This window comes from Podarcis cretensis, assembly GCF_951804945.1.
Source record: "Podarcis cretensis genome assembly, chromosome: 13".
Classification (NCBI taxonomy): Eukaryota; Metazoa; Chordata; class Lepidosauria; order Squamata; family Lacertidae; genus Podarcis; species Podarcis cretensis.
The window spans coordinates 27,909,261-27,926,550 of NC_137182.1; the positions used below are offsets into that span (position 1 = coordinate 27,909,261).

The 17,290-nt window shown below is 47.3% G+C and overlaps 1 protein-coding gene across 2 annotated transcripts in view; it reads right to left on the minus strand.

Moving 5' to 3' along the window:
- THRA (thyroid hormone receptor alpha) overlaps positions 1 to 17,290 on the minus strand; it is a 128,519-nt gene that overhangs the window by 41,558 nt on the left and 69,671 nt on the right. For both annotated transcript variants that reach the window (XR_013832363.1, XM_079948844.1), the window contains exon 2: positions 7,841 to 8,104. Coding sequence is in view for 1 of the 2 variants with exons in the window: in XM_079948844.1 (XP_079804970.1) it covers positions 7,841 to 7,893 (53 nt within the window). In the remaining variant the exon portion in view is untranslated. The remainder of the gene's footprint in view (positions 1 to 7,840; positions 8,105 to 17,290) is intronic.

Sequence of the window (17,290 nt, forward strand, 5' to 3'; positions counted from 1 at the left end):
GTCTGGGAATGATTCCACTACCTTCCCTAAAAATAAAATTGCCTTGTGGAGGATTCCATAAACAGGGTTTTACTTGAATTTGAGGCATTATGAAAGTTGGCATCAGGAAGGGATTTCCCTCCAGAACAAACTGACTTGCGACCCAGGGTGGTTTTCATATTTCTCCTCAGTTGCGGCTTGGCTTGCTTCCTTGAGAAATCTAAAGCTCTTTTTTATACTTCAGCCATCTTTTCTGCGGTGTGTAACTTCCCTCGGCTGATGGCTCACTGTGGCTTTCAGGGGAACTGTGTGTGTGTGTGTGTGTGTGTGTGTGTGTGTGTGTGTACATATATATGCTTGGGGTGGGAGGTGGGAGTTTGCCCTCACCAGCATGTCTTCCCAGCACCAGGGCTTGAACTGCATTGATGTGGTCTCCTTGCCACAAGGATCCTGCACATTCCTTGCTAGCCCCTAATCCCATACCTATGTAAACGCTACAACTGGAAAACTCAACATCTGCAAGGAAGCGCCCCTGTGTGGTGTGACTTTTGAGTTTTTCCAAAACAGGCCCAGATTCGCTTCTTCTCCACCCTTTATTTGCAGGGCTGGGGAGGGCAGAAGTGGGCCATTTGTTTTGCTCAAAGATGTTCACCGGGTGCCTTCATTACGTAGGTTTCGACACATACTGAAAGCATCTCAAATTACCCTAGCTTTCAACACCCAATATATTTTAGTGCCCACCCTATTCTCTTGGCTGTAATTTATTTTAATGTTGTGTTTTTTAAATGATTACATCTCACCCTGGGAGCGCATGGTGAAGGGCAGGGTAAGGAATCTGAAAAAATATTTAATAATAATAATAATAATAATAATAATGGTTTCAATGAAGTCCTTTTCAGCCTCCTATTTTCCTGCCTTGGCTTAGTTTACCCGCTGAGCCACTGCAGTGTGTTGGATGTGCCCTTCTCCCCTTGCAGTTCTGGCAGGCCTAGTGTCAGCCTCCAGCAGGGCAAGCAGCAAATATTTGAAGTCTGGGATTGGTAGCAAGCGGCTAGCAGGCTGCGTTCCCATCAAAAAGAGGGACGAAGGAGACGGGAACTGCCTAGCTAGTCCATTAGAGGGTGATGTTTGGAGGGCATCACAAAGTCCAGATGTGGGGCTGATTTGGGGAGCAGACACCCCCCCCACTTGCTCCTCCCACCCACACCCACCTCAACATCACTTGTTTTTCTCCAGACTCACTGTAAAAGGTGCTGGGGAGAAGGCTGGTTTTAAGGACGGACTCCACTCTGCCACTGACTCCCTGTTTGGCCTTTGGCACAGCCATCATTTCCCCTGCCCATTTGTACAACAGGGAATGGTGGAAACCTTGTGGGGAGGGGCGAAGGCAATAAAAACACTTCGCACACCTGCAGAAGGATATTGCAGCTGCATGGACAAAAAGGCAGCCGCTTCGCAATGCTTGGGGGCAGGTGGAAGGTGGTGGTGGAAATGGAGGGGAGATTATTTCCTACATAATTTGGTTTCCCACTCCCACCCTGCACGGCTGTTCTGGCTGCCAGCGCTACATGCCAGGAAAGTCTGGGCAAACAGAGGCAGCAGCACAGCTGGCTGACGGGCGGGCAGACAGTCTCGCTGGCAAAAAAAGGCACCTGCTGAGTTGTGGGGCCCATTAGGGCCCAGCCGGTGCCAGTGTCGGAGAATGGGCCCATTATCCTGACCCCCACCCTCTCCCCTTGGCCCTTCCGTATGGTCCAGATGGAAGGGGTAAACAGGATGGGCTTGTGGCCTGGCACACATAGAGGCAAGCCCTTCCTAGGACTGTGACTCTCGCAGCAACACCAGCAGCAGCACTGTGGAAAGAGATAAAAATCACAGCTGTTCTGGCAGGAGACTGAGTAGGACATCAAGCTCCCAAGCGTATTCTCTCTCTCTGTTCTATATCAAGGAATGCCTCTGCATCTTAAATTATGCAGCTTAATTATATTTGCATCTATGAGAGCTACTCTAGCACAGTGGCTCACAGACTGCGCTGAACCTAGAAGAAGATGCCTTATATCAGGCAAGTGTGTTTATCTAGTCAACCCAGTAGTGTCTACTCTGGCAGGCAGTGGGCCATCAGTGTTTCATGTACAGCCCCTTCCACATCTACCTGCTGCTTGAAACTCTTTACTGGAGTCTGCAAGGGATGGAACCTGGGGTTGTCTGCAGGCAAAGCACGTCCGCCCTCTCCCCAGGAACTGTCTGATTCGAGCTTCGCCTCTGCTCTGAAATCACCGGGTGGCCTTAGGAAAAGCCATTCTCTCTTCTTTAGCCCTCTCCCCTAATCTGTATTAAAACAGAGATAAGTAATACTGGCCTACCTTGCAGGGTCTTTGCAAGGATTACCAAGAAAATGAAACAATTCTTTGAAACCCTACAAAGTGCAAAATGCAAATGCTAAGGATTAAAATCGGTCTACCCACTTGCAAGATAATCATCAGCAAAGTCCACAAAGAGCTGCATTACTTCATTTTGTAGATCACAGACTCGTAGAGTTGTAAGGGATCACGAGGGTCATCTAGCCCAACCCCCTTGCAATGCAGGGATCTTTTGTCCAACGTGGGACTCGAACCCACAACCCTGAGATTAAGAGTCTCATGCTCTACCAACTGAGCTATAGACAAATAGGGCGCAGAGAGGAAGGGAAGATGAGATGTAGGACACCTGGGTTCTGTACCCCACTGTGGATGCTTGTTTGTTTTGTTTTTGTTAAAAGTACTACAGGGTGAATATGTACTCTTGTTATATCATCTCATTTATACCCTTCCATTGTCACCACAACAACCCTGCAAGGTAGATGAGGCAGAGACGGGCTGAAAGATACGCAAGGAGCTTCACGGTGGCTGAACTTGGGTCTTCCGAGTCCAAATGCAACCCTCTGATTTACTGCATCCTGAGAGAAGTTATGGGGGTCTGAAGGCACCTAGCACCTCTCCAAATTGTGACACTTTTCATCACACAAAGCTCAAAGCAATAGCCCTGCACAGTAGCCTCAACGGGGAGAGTGAGCTGACCGAGGCAACAACACCGTGGGTTTCATGGGCTATTAGCCACAGTAGCCAAATGGAACCTGTTGATACAGCGGTAATACACCTCTGAGTGCAAGAAGATGGGGAGAAACCACAGCAGAAGGCCCAGCCTCGCTGTGCCCTGCTTGCAAGCACCCAAAGGCACTTGATTGGTAACTTCTAGGATAGATTGCTGCAATGCTTTATGCATGGACATGCCTTTGAAGACGGTTTAGAAACAGGAGCTTATGCAGAACATTAATACCAATGCACACATTAATACCAATCCCGGCCTGATGAAATGGCTACTGATTAGTTTCTGGGCCCAGTTCAAAGTGCAGGTTTGGGCTTATAAAGCCTTATGTGGCTCAGGATGCCAAGACCTCAAGGACTGCCTCTCCCCACGTGAAACCACCAAGACCCTGCATTCAGCATCTGAGGCACTTCTCTGCATGTCCTCCTCAAGGGAGGTGCGGAGGGCAGCAACCAGAGAATGGGCCTTCTCAGTGGTGGCTCCCCATTTACAGAGTGCTCTACCTGAGCTGGCACTCCTGGAGCCATCATTATCTGTTTTTTATTCACCTGGGCTTTTGGATCTTCATTTCCTTATCTTTTATTTAGTGGGACAGATCCATTTCACACATACGTATTACTTGTGGTTTTGAACCCTATATTGGGCAGAGAGATTCCTGCATTGCAGGGGGCTGGACTAGATGACCCTCGTGACCCCTTCTACAATTCTATGAAAACCGTCCCCCCTTGCCAACACCATAAATGCACAATGCAAATATTATTCTGGAGCCCGCTCCACATTTTTGCACCCTCCTTCACACCTGTGGCTGGGATCTCAGGCAGCCCCAACCAGCGGCTGGCACCCACCCAGAGCACAGCACACCCCTAGCTCCATAGCTATGGAGCCCTGGGATTCGACATATAGGTTATTTGGCTCATGCATCAAAGGAGAACGCAGGTTCAAAAGCCGCTCCGCCTCTACCCTAATAAGCCTTCGTGGAAATGCTTCTCCTGATTTACTTACCAGATTAAATGCAAAACACCAAACTACTTCTCAGAAAAGCAGATTTATATTAACAGTAAAAAAAAAAAAAAGGACTCGAAGGAACATGCAACTGCAGCGATAAACTTCTGATACCTCAACCATACTTGAAATTCAGGAAAGATGCCTTTCACTTAGGTTGCTTCTGATTTGTTGCCCTACACTTTCCAGCGCAATTTCCCCTTTTTTTCCTTATCCCCAAACGTCCGGTCTCTTGGAGGAACAGGTTTCTTGAAAGACCGCCCCAATCAGCTTTAACTGCACAAACAATGTTTGCTGGGATGTGGCAGAATCCCACCCAAGGAGAGTGACAGTCTGGGATCACCTTTACATTCATTTAAAAAATGAACTTCACTTTAGGACCATGTAAGAGTTACGAATTCTCCACTCGCCCCATTTCTGTGCGGGTCACTCTTTTGAAGGGTGCTTCTTGACTGGAAGGAGGCAAGCCCAGTACACAGACCAGAGATAGAAATTAGCCAGGCGCGTTTTGTGCCTGGCGCAGGTCCAATTGCGACCATGTGGAGATCTCTGGATGCCAGGTTGGCAACTGAAATCTCCATCTGGCTGGGCCTTCCAGCTCTCTTAAGCAAGTAAGCAGAAGAGCTTATTCAGTGCATTTATATCCCACCTTTTTCTCCAAGGAGTACATGGTTCATTCCCCGCCTCAGTTAATCCCTACAACGACCCTGTGAGGTAGGTTAAGAAGCTAAGAGGCAGTGAGTAGCCCAAGCTTACCCAGTGAGCTTCATGACTGAGTGGCGATTTGAACCCTGATCTCTCAGGTCTGAGTCCAACACACTAACCCAGGGGTCAGCAAACTTTTTCAGCTGGGGGCCGGTCCACTGTCCCTCAGACCTTGTGGGGGGGGGCAGACTATATTGGGGTGGGGGAACGAACGAATTCCTATGCCCCACAAATAACCCAGAGATGCATTTGAAATAAAACCACACATTCTACTCATGTAAAAACACCAGGCAGGCCCCACAAATAACCCAGAGATGCATTTGAAATAAAAGGACACATTCTACTCATGTAAAAACATGGGGCCAGATCTGGCCCCCAGGCCTTACTTTGCCTACCCATGCTCTAACCACTACACTGCACTGGCTTCCTAGAGTACTTCTGCTATGGGGCAGCTCTATAAATTATGTACCGTATTTATGCAAATCTAATGCGCCATTGAATCTAATGCGCACCTCAATGTTCAAAACCTTGAAACCAAAAAAGTATTTGGTGGCGAGTGTAAATGCGGCATCAAATCTAATGCAACGTAATTTGGCCCAAAAAGGTGCACATTGCATTCAAATAAATATGGTAGTTAGATTAATATGGGGAAAGCAAAATGTCACTTAGAGAAGGATCTGAAATACTGTATTGCCCTTGAAGCTTGAATTTGTTTTATTCTGGATTGTTTTATTTAATGTTTTAAACAAGTTGTAAACCACTTTGAGACTTTTTCTTTAAAATATAAAGCGACATAGAAATGAAAATAACAACAAATACAACAGCAGCAGCAATAAATTCCTTTGCGGGGGGGGGGGGGGGAGAAGGAGCCTAGACATTTCGCTGTGGCAACTATAACCTAGGTTTAAGGTGCCATTGGCAATTAGCTTATATATCTGAGTTTCTAACACTGACTCACGCAGAGATGCAATGGGTAGCTTCCCGGTAAGCAATATAATTCTTCTGCGTTTCCACAGTCAAAGAAGTTGAATGACCCAACCATACACCATAGAGCTATAGGGCAGAATTACTCACCCCTAATGGAGGCTGATTGAAAGGAGGCAAGAACAGAGGAGCAAAATGCCCAGAGGAGACAGGAAGCAGACTCCTTGACAGGTAGCGGTTTTTGGTTCAGCAGCCTTTAATTTATGGCTTCCTAGTGATGTGCTAGAAGCTACCTGATCAGTGTGCCCTGCAGTGCTTGGAAATTAACATGGAATGCAGCATGCCACCCAAAGATGCAAACAATAGGCAAGCCTGAGATTTATCATCAAATCTGCCTTGCTTGATCCAGTGTATCAGGCTGCCACTCCTTAAAAATATGAGAATGCATTCAGTCCACCAAGATGGAGGACGAAGACATAGTCTAATGCTAGTCATGGGTCTGAGCAGACCCACTGAGATGAATCTACCGTACTTTTCCGTGTATAAGACTATGTTTTTTTCTTTAAAAATCATGCTAAAAAGTGGGTGTTGTCTTATACATGGGTACTGCATAGGATGGACGTTTGATTAGTTGCTGCTGTGTCTGTCAGCGGCTATTATGCGTGTTGATTGGCTGACGCTCTGGCAGTTGGGCGTGTGATTTGCAGCTTCTTCCGGCGATGGGACAGAAAAGAGGGATTTTGTGACGAGTGCAGGTGAGCGAATACTGGCAATCCCCCCCCAAAAAAAAAGCTCAACAACTCTGCACAATGCTCTGCAAAAAAAGCTCAACTCTGAGCCATCTCCCCCCATTTTCTTAAAACTGAGTCCCCAAAAATAGGGGTAGTATTATAAACGGCGGCGTCTTATAGACGGAAAAGTACGGTAACTAAAGAGCCAGTGTGACATGGTGGCTAGAGTGTCGCTTTAGGACCAGAAAAACAAGGATTCGAATCCCCACTCAGCCATGAAGCTGACTTGGGCCAGTCACCGCCTCTCAACCTAACCAACCTCACAGGGTTGTTGCAGGGTTTAAAAGAGGAATGAGAGTATCATGTATGCCATCTTGGGCAGCTTGTAGGAAAAGGTGGCATACAAATCAACCAAATAAATAAATACCGTAAATAAAACAAGCGACCCAAGTCGGTCATTGTCCACTAATTTCAATGGGTCTACTCTGACTATCATTGGTTACAACCCAGAGTAAGAGATGAAAAATGGCGGCCGGGGTGAGGGAAAGTTGTTCCTCCAATTCAAGCTTTTTCTTTTCTTTTTTTAAAGGGAAGGCTGATCCTGAATTCAACATTCAGACACTCAGTTCCACATTTGCCGCTTGCATGGTATGGATTCAGAAATGAAAGATTCAGATACTGGACACCACCAAAAATCACTTTGAGCTGCGCACTCTCTATTGCTTCTTCAAGGCCTAGGACCCTCATATCTACGGGACCACCTCTCCTGGTATGCCCCATGGAGAGCCTCAAGGTCCATAAATAGCAACACCCTAGTGGTCCCAGGCCCTAAGGAAGTTAGATTAGCTTCAACCAGAGCCAGGGCCTTTTCAACACTGGCTCCAGCCTGGTGGAACGCTCTGCCTCATGAGATCAGGGTCCTGCAGGATCTGATTTCTTTCCGCAGGGCCTGTAAGACAGAGTTGTTCCGCCTGGCCTTTGGCTTGGAGCCAAATTGATTCCCTCCCCCTCTTTCTTTTTTCTTTTTCCTTTCTCCTCCTGTGAGGCTGCATTTTAATATTTTATGTTTCAGTATTTTAATGTTGCATTTTAATCTTGTTTTTAAGTTGTATTCATTCAATTTGTTTTTATTATTGCTTGTTAGCCGCCCTGAGCCCGGCCTTGGCTGGGGAGGGTGGGGTATAAATTATTATTATTATTGTTGTTGTTGTTGTTGTTGTTGTTGTTGTTGTTGTTGTTGTTGTTGTTATTACGAACTCGCTGTTACTGTGTTGATGGAAATGGAGAGAATGAAGGGTTTTTTTAATGGCGTCCTCTGAAACAAGCAGCTGCGGTTGGGGTATACGCAAGCAGAACTCCCCAAAATCTGCAGTGTGCGGTGCGCTAGGATCCCTACTGGGTGGGTGTGCCCTTACCGGGTGTCCTCTGGCTCCGACAGGCACTCCACCGTGCTGGGCTTCTGTTCCATTCACCGCAATTCCATCCAGAACCAATAAGGAGAGACCAAGGTGGGCTCCGCCCCCAGAGGCGACGCTCCGCGGTCGCCACGACAGATGCGGGTTTGGGATTTGGGATTTGGGAGGGGGCCGTGAACCGGAGTTAGGAGGCAGGCCCCATCTGCGCCTCCTTCAGTGTCGGTGAGCAGCAAGCATTCTGGGGCGAAACGTGGCGGTGAAAGGCTGAGGAGACAAAAAACAACAACAACACATGGGAGAAACTGTTTGCTTTTTTAAAAAATTCACTTTTTTAATGTGCAGGCTCTTCCTATCTCTTTCGACTTCGGAACACAATGCAGTAATAACAATAATAAAAAGATCCCGACCACGATCCTACTTTAGTGTATGGGTTATGCAAATTCTAACCCACCACCCATCCAAAGTTCCTGATTATTTCGCTCCAAGCCATGCAGGATTAATTGGGGGTTGTTGTTTTTTCTGCACCTCCACTGCAGAATAATCTGGTAAAGACTCAAGTACAGTGGTACCTCAAGTACAGTGATACACTTCAGGTTACATGCGCTTCAGGTTACACACTCCGCTAACCCAGAAATAGTGGTTCAGGTTAAGAACTTTACCTCAGGATGAGAACAGAAATCGTGCTCCGGCGGCGTGGCGGCAGCAGGAGGCCCCATTAGCTAAAGTGGTGCTTCAGGTTAAGAACAGTTTCAGGTTAAGAACGGACCTCCGGAACAAATTAAGTTCTAAACCCGAGGTACCACTGTACTGGGAAGGACAAATGGAAGAAGGAAAAGGTTTGAGCACTACTACATTATACCACTACTACATTATACCATTATACTACAAGTATACCATTATACTTTATACCAGTGGTATAAAGTAGCAGCCATGGGGAAGAAACAGGCACCAAAGCTTTTCAGACACTACCTTTGAGCATATGCAGAGTGCCTTTTTCCTCATTAACATTTGACCACTAATGGATTCTCCCCCCCCCCCCAATAAAAAGTAATAATAGAGATCAGCTGTCCTCCATGTCACCTCTGCATCATTGGAACTGGAGCTGGGTGCTGCCCCACAAGTTTTCCATGAGGGCTAGAAATACAATCCTTTTTGAAGACTGAAGACAGAGAATTGCTGGTTGTGGTACTTGAGTCTGTGCATCACATTTCTTGTATGCTACTCTTTAGAGTTAATTGTAGAGTAGCTGCTGGGGGTGTCAGAAAATTGCAACAAAAATGGAGAAGAAAGCGGACCTTTCGTGTGTTTGCCTATGGTCAGGAATGGAAATCAGTCAAGCGAGTGCTATCACAATTTGTTCACATTGTTGTTTGTTTTTAAGTCTGCAAATGATACGTAATCAATGGCACTTTTTAAACATTGTTTTGATGTGTCCTTTACACTGAAATAAATATAAGTTGTAGAAGTTATGTAAATAGTTGTGTCGGTTATATAAGTTACATTAAATAGCAGACAGCGAGACAAATAACATAGCTCTTGGCAGAAACTGAAGTGCAGCAGAATGGAAAACAGCGCTGGTTGTTACCAATTGCTGCCTTCTTACATCCCTTGTGGCTGATAAAGAGTGCAAGCTATGAACCAGGAAGTATCCGATTCAAATTTTGCCTCTGCTATGAACTCAGATGTTGTCACAAAGCAAGCCACTATTTCTCACCATCAGACAATGTTCTGCAGTTTAGGAACAACCACAACAGCAGCAGCAACCCACCTTAAAGTGTTGCTGTAAGTGTTACTGAGATAACGTACACAGATGCCCTAAAGCACAATATAAATGCTATGGATTATTATTATTATTATTATTATTATTATTATTAGACGAAGTTAGAGAAGGAAACAGAGGGAGAAAGCGGGGAATTTTCCCCACTGGAACACTTGTCAGATTTCTTTTGCTAAAAGACAGGATGCAACGGATCGTCCTCGTATGTTGCCCTACGAATATTCACCAAGCTGAAATGGCGAGTTGCTTCCTTAGCCCTAGCATGCAGCTTGGCTCACTTGCTTGAGCCCAGAGCTGCTTCCCCACTGACTAACTTTCTGAAGTATACCTGCTCTCCATTTGTGACATATACCGTAAACCCAGAGGGAGTTGTACATGGCAAACCAGGGCAGCCTTTTACCATGGAGGCTGGTGGCTTAACAGGAAGATTTCTCTAATTCTTGTAACGTTATTATTGGTGGAGGAGGAAATCACACCAGCTTATTCTTCTCTGATGCTGAGAAGCAAAGATCTGCTCAAGGCTGCCATGGCAAGGACTCTAGGACCGAGCCGGAATCTGAATACAGGCCTTCCAGCTCAGCCATGTGAACTGATTGGAACGTCAATCTGGGACTGCGCCCACAGTTCTTGCGAAGCTCATGATGGACATAGCAGATGTCCCTTGTTTTCTGTCCTCAGCGTCTGGTATTCAGAGGTAACCTGCCTTGAAGCACAGAGGGTCAAATGAACAACCACCAGTGCGATGTAGCGATGACGGCAAGGATGGAGAACCTGCAGCCTTCAATATGCTGACGGTCTCCAACTCCCACCAGGCCCAGCCAGAATGGTCAATGGGTGAGGAAAGATGGGAGCTGTAGTCCAGGAACATCTGGAGTGCCATGAGTTCCCTGTTCCTGGGCTAGACAGCATGAGGTTGGCCTGGGGAGATCCAGGTTCAGATCTCCACATAGCCACGAAGCTTTCTGAGTGACGTTGTTGGGCCAGCCACGGTTTCTCAGCATACTCTACCTCACAGGGTTGTTGTGAAGATAAAACAGAAGAACAGTGTATGACACGTTGAAGGAAGGTGGGAGAGAAAAGGGAGGGGGAAACGTACAGTAAGAGTCACTGCCTCATCTAGCAACCAATTCCAGAAGCAGCCCGTCTGCTTGCATGCTACAGGGGAGGAAAATATTTAGGCCTACATCTACCAACAGCAGCAGAACCTCCAACACCAGGTTGTGCTGCAGCTCCTGTTCTGCATTTATAGATTGGCAGTTCAAAAACACACCCACGCCCTCTAAGGCTAGAGGGAACTGGGCTGGGAGGACTGGGGTGGGGGGTGGGAAGGAGAGCTGCCAAACTGGTTTCAAGTGACCCCAACCGGTTTGCATCTCCAGACATTTTCTCCTTTTCTTTTCTCCCCTTTTCAAAAAAGCGCAGGGTGACGAACACCACCACTCGGTATACATTTAAACAAAAGTCAGGCAAACATGGACATTTTCTCTGCCTTCCCCACCCACTCTGGGAAGGTGCCTCAATTCAAGGGAGCGGCAGTGGGGAGCGGATGGGGGGGGTGTCTGGTGCTCCAACCAGAACAACCTCACCCTTCTTGGAGCTAATCTTCTTGGCTCAAAACCTGGCAGTTCCAATGTTTGACTCCGGAGCCTGCTTTCAGCACTGGGAGTGAAATAACGCCTCTGAGCGTGTGCAGAGCGAATCTGAAGCAACATGGGGCACTTGGAACCAGCCGCCAGCCCCAGCCCTGGGGTTCCAAGGCAGCCAGGAATAGCCGTGCCCTCAAACACCTCAATACAGTGGTACCTCGGGTTAAGTACTTAATTCGTTCCAGAGGTCCGTTCTTAACCAGAAACTGTTCTTAACCTGAAGCGCCACTTTAGCTAATGGGGCCTCCCGCTGCCACCGCACCGCCGGAGCACAATTTCTGTTCTCATCCTGAAGCAAAGTTCTTAACCTGAGGTACTATTTCTGTGTTAGAGGAGTCTGTAATCTGAAGCGTATGTTACCTGAAGCGTATGTAACCTGAGGTACCACTGCATAGCAATTACAGTGGAACCTCAGTTGTCGAACGCTTCGAAAGCCAAACAATTTGGAACCCGAACGCTGACAAGTGAATGCTTCCGTTTTCGAAGCTGTGAGGCGCATTTCTCCATTTTTTTCAATGGATTTTGCCAATGGGCAATTGCGCCTCAGTTGTCTTAATGTTTTCGGTCGTCGAACAGTCTTCCAAAACGGTTTACGTTCGGCAAGCAAGGTTCCACTGTAGCACGCTGACTTCCTTCCTCGAGAGGAACAGAAACGTGATAAAAGGTGGTTAGGGTGGACACTGGAGGGATGGCAGAAAATGTGTCACAAAAGGGGAGATGGACAGAGAGGTGATCGAAGCAAGGAAGTGGCGAAAACATAAAGGGGGGGCAGAAATGCTGCCTTGGTTTTCCCAAGCCAAACTTGTGTTAACTTCCGCTGCCTGGAATCTCGCCTCCTTTACTCCACGCAGAGGTTAAAAAGAGGTTAAGAAGCGGTGATGCCCCTCCTCTTCCCTGCATACGGCCCACTTCTTCCTCGCACATATTTCTTTCCCCCTTCTTTCTGGCCGCCGCTGCTGCCACCACCGCCTCTAGCCAGGCCACCCCACCCCCCCGCAAACCCCCGCCAGTCTGCATGCGCAGCACTCTTTGTAAGGAAACCTGCAGCTTCTCTCTGGCAAGTTGCCAGCGCTGTAACATCAAAGGCGGCATGGAAACAACAGCGGCCGTGAGGTCCCCGCCGGCCTCCCCAGAAGGGGGAAAGAATGGGGAAGAAGAAAGGAGAAAGGAAAGGCAGGGAGGCCCCGGCTGTGTCCTCAAGTGACCTCCCCCCATTGGGGGATTAGACCCTCCTGCACTGGGCTGCTAAGAGCAAGGCTGGGACCCGGGGTTACCCGAGGACATGGGGCAGGATGCTCATAGATGGGGAAGCACCAGGGGGTGGGAAGCAGCCAAGTTCCAGGAGAGAGAAACTACGCTGCTGGCCTTAAACCCCCGAAGGCAGTGAATCTGCTGGGTGAGCAGGGAGCCTGCAGGGGGAATGGTACTTTGAACCCCCAGCACGGCAGAATCCTGGGGTGCAAGAAGCAGAACTGTTATGTAATGGCCCTCAGGACTGTTTTCGCTCATTCGCAGAGCCAGAAAGTGTGCGTTGCTGTCGGCCTTTATCAACAAAAAGGTAAGTTCGCTTCCATCGTTTATTGCTCAGTAGTGAAATGCTTCACTATTCCCGCCTTAAAAAGTAATAGCAATAATAAAAATAGTAGCAATAATGAATAATCTCTAAGCCTGTCTGATTACTAGTATTTTAAAGTTGCGGTGGCTTGCAATGAAAAGGAAAAAAAACAAAAACAAATTATTTCTGTGTAAGAGCTAGTTTTGAACGTTCTAGGGCAGCCGAACCTCAGGGCCAGAAGGAGCGTATTCTGAACCTCAGGCCTCTTCCCAGGCCAACTTCACAGCCTTCTCAAGAGTGTTTGCTTCTCTGGAATGTGTCCTTGAGAACCAATCTCTCTTGCTTGCCTGGACAGAGGAAGGAGGTGTGTGCATGTTTGAGTAGATAGAAACTTCTTATTGTTTTTTGCATGGCTGGAATGTAGCCTCCTGAAGGAGAGACCTCAGGCTTGTCAGATCTACATGGTCCGTTTTATTTACTCTAACCATGGCATCCACCAAACAGAGCTAAATAAAAAATGATGGAATGGGGAGGGGCTTCTATACACTTAGATTTACAGGGGGCGGGGTGCCTCTCAGGTAGGGATGGATGAATCTGCCATTTTTGGTCTCCTTCAGATTCACATTGTCCCCAATATTCAACACATTTGCACATCAATGCACAAATTTGTTTTCTAAATGCCTCTCCTGCCCGCAGAGTGTCACCATTTCAGTGCACATTCCTCGGAATACACAGAGTTTCGCATGCCGTTTCCTCTAACGTAATGCATTTCTATAAGTTATTTTTTTGCTAATATATGTGTTTTTAACACAATTTTTTGGCAGGAGAACTGCACTGAAAAAGCGAAAATTGCAAAGGAGAGCTATGCCTCTGTCCATCTATCATTCCCACAACTGCAAAGTAGAATGGAACCAAGTTTCCCCCCATCTCCCTACACTGAGCACATACATGTTCATTCCAAGAATTTATTTTAGAATTAATCTTGCAGGTCTTTCACACACACAAATCCACTTCTGATTTTGTTTTGCTTTGTTTCAGCCATTGAATTTAGAGGCGAGGGTAGGGCCTTTCTCTACTGGTGTTGCTAAACCACTGCGAGGGTTAGGTGCCTTTTCCACAATCTACTTCACATCACCCCAAGATCTACCAGTAGATCCCAATCTACCATACTGGACAAAAAGATTCCTGCACTGCAGGGGGTTGGACTAGATGACCCTTGTGGTCCTTTCCAACTCTACAATTCTATGATTCCATTCTATGAGTCTACTTTTTACTCACCCCAGACCACTGGACAAGGTATTACACCTTTTGCCCTGCCCACTGTGCCTCTGGCCGACACCCACCAGTGGAAGACCCTTAGAATGGCCAAGGAACAGAACAGGAAAGGGGCTACATAGGGGCTAAGGGGTTGGAGCCATGCAGACTGGAACAAGCTTAACAACTGGAGTCACCAAAGGCGGGCAGCAGGTTTAATAACAACTCACCAAAGTGCTTTCAAATGTTAAAAGTATTTCACTTAACATTTTACACACGTTCAATATGTGCACGACCACGCACACATCACCACGAACCCAGAAGTAATAGAAAAAGGGCAAAAATGGCACAAAACGGTGCCTAGCTATCTGTCCAGGGCAGGCAGGTGCTCAGTGCACTTCTGGGTACTGGTCTACCCTCCCTTCTTGTTGTTTCCACATCACCCTCCAGTTATGAGGAAGACTGAGAGGCACTGCCAACCTTCCTGCCAGTCTGGAAAGTGCTACTTGTTTTTTTCAAGGCTTTTCAGAGGTTTAGAGGGTGCCCGCAGGCTTTTTCAATGGTGTTCCCAATATACGCAATTTATCTTAAACGTGCGGAGCCTCAGAACGCAAGCCCCACATAAAACGGTTGTTGCCTGTAATGCTTTAACCCTTCCAACAATTCAGTCAGTCAGGCTAGTGTTATATCATCTCCATGGGGGGGGGGGGGGGGTGAGATGCAGCCACACAAGCCACGAGCTTCCAGCTCAGCCTCTTAGCCACTATGCTACACCAGGTCCAGCCTACATCCCAATCTAAGAAACTTCCGCAAACGCTTCTATAGGCAAGGCTCAAAGACCTGCATTTGGGAGGGGCTGTTGCAATGTCCTTTCTTCCTAATTCAGGCATAGGCAAACTGCGGCCCTACAGATGTTTGGGACTACAATTCCCTGACCACTGGTCCTGTTAGCTAGGGATGATGGGAATTATAGTCCCAAACATCTGGAGGGCCGCAGTTTGCCTATGCCTATCCTAATTAATGAGGAAGGTTGGGCTCTCAGTGACAAAAATCGTGCAAGGAACATCTGCACGCAGACACATATTGCAACCTCTTCTCAGGGGTCCTTGTGAAAACATTCCGATATACACCAGCATATCATCAAATGAGGCCGACAATTAATGTTACCAGTTTTGTAAACTACAACTTGAAAGCTCAGATACACAGGTAAGCTTGGGAATGTATTCTGATTGCCTGCAAGGTTAAACTCAGGGCCGGCAGAGAGACTTTCCTGTGATCTAAGCTAGTGTTGTTCCTGTTTGTTGTTCCCTAAGAAAGCTGGGAGAGTCCACAGCGCTCCCTTCTAGTAACTGTGGGGAGGTGGATGACAACTACCTTTGAGAAGGATACTCAGCTGCTGTTTCCTCCTGCTCCAAATACTGAAGGACTAAGATACTGTGCTCCAGAACTACCCACCACTGATTCTAACAATTGCCAACATTTGCTGCTCTCACAACATTTTTTGATGCCAATCAAGCTGCTGTGGTTTTATTTATTTTGGTTTGATTCTAAGTCCAAATTTTCCCTATGCTCCCCACAGGCTGGGTCAAGGCAATGACCGTTTGGAAACAAATATACTATTGTTGCTTTCGAAAGCAGGTTGCAAAAGTGACTGACAAACTGACTCAAGTTTGCAAACGGCGACTGTTTTCCAGACTGATCCCAAACGGCTGCTAGATTTTTGGGTTTTTTGTCTTTGCAGATTAACGTTTGGGAAGCAACGGGACATTTGCGACCAAGGAGGAGAAAGGAGCCGAAGACACTTCTGCTTCCTGCCTCCTCCCAGCCTCTTTCCAAATCTCACTGTGGCTGCTGAACATGAAATAAACATGGTTTCTAGACTTCTTGCAACACTTGCGGCAGAGCATAAAACCTAGGAAGTGAAGGCAGTGATGGGCCAAGCTAGGAATAAGATGTCTAGGATTCTGCCAGGGACAGCTGAAACATCAGGAGACGGGGTTTTCTGGCTCAGCTACAAGACGACTGAGCCTCTTGCCAAGTTGCGGGTAGGGAGGAAGAAAGTGTGGTGGTGTGCAGCAGACCAGCCGTCCCCAACCTGGAGATCCCCAGATGTTTCGGACTACAACTCCCATCAGCTGCAGCCAGTGCTGCTGATGGGAGCTGTTGTTGTTGTTTAGTCCTTTAGTCATGTCCGACTCTTCGTGACCCCATGGACCAGAGCACGCCAGGCACTCCTGTCTTCCACTGCCTCCTGCAGTTTAGTCAAACTCGTGCTGGTAGCTTCGGGAACACTGTCCAACCATCTCATCCTCTGTCGTCCCCTTCTCCTTGTGCCCTCCATCTTTCCCAACATCAGGGTCTTTTCCAGGGAGTCTTCTCTTCTCATGAGGTGGCCAAAGTACTGGAGCCTCAGCTTCACGATCTTCCAGTGAGCACTCAGGGCTGACTTCCTTAAGAATGGATAGGTTTGATCTTCTTGCAGTCCATGGGACTCTCAAGAGTCTCCTCCAGCACCATAATTCAAAAGCATCAATTCTTTGGCAATCAACCTTCTTTATGGTCCAGCTCTCATTTCCATGCATCACTACTGGGAAAACCATAGCTTTAACTATACGGACCTTTGTCGACAATGTGATGTCTCTGCTTTTTAATATGCTGCCTAGGTTTGTAAAGATGCTGTCTAGATGGGAGCTGTAGCCCCCCCAAAAAACAACAACTAGAAGGCATCAGATTGGGGGTAGCTGCAACAGATTGTGTGGGCACCTACAGTGAAACTCTCCCCCCACCACCACAATGGCAGCTGATCTCAGGGGTTTAAGCCATGGTCTGCCACAATCACACAGATGTGGACACTGTGGAACTGTTCTGATTTAAGACCCATGACTTACATTCTCTCCCCCCCCCCTTCCTCAAAGTGTTTTTTCTCCCAGTTAAGCCCACTTCCAGAACCTATTCCCAAGCTGGGAGGAAAGTGCTTGGGGAGAGGGTCTGCACTTCTGCCCCTTAAGCCAAATATCTCCTGTCTCCTATTTTCTACGTGATTTCAAGATCTGCTCATCTAGGATTGCCATATTTCAAAAAGTAAAAACCAGGACACCCCAAAATTGTCCAACCCCCAACCCCCCGTGATTTTTCAACTGACTTGCCTAAGATCCAGGACAAAGTGCTGCCTTTCCAAAATTGCCCCCAGATGTCAATTCCGCCTTTGAAATCCCAGT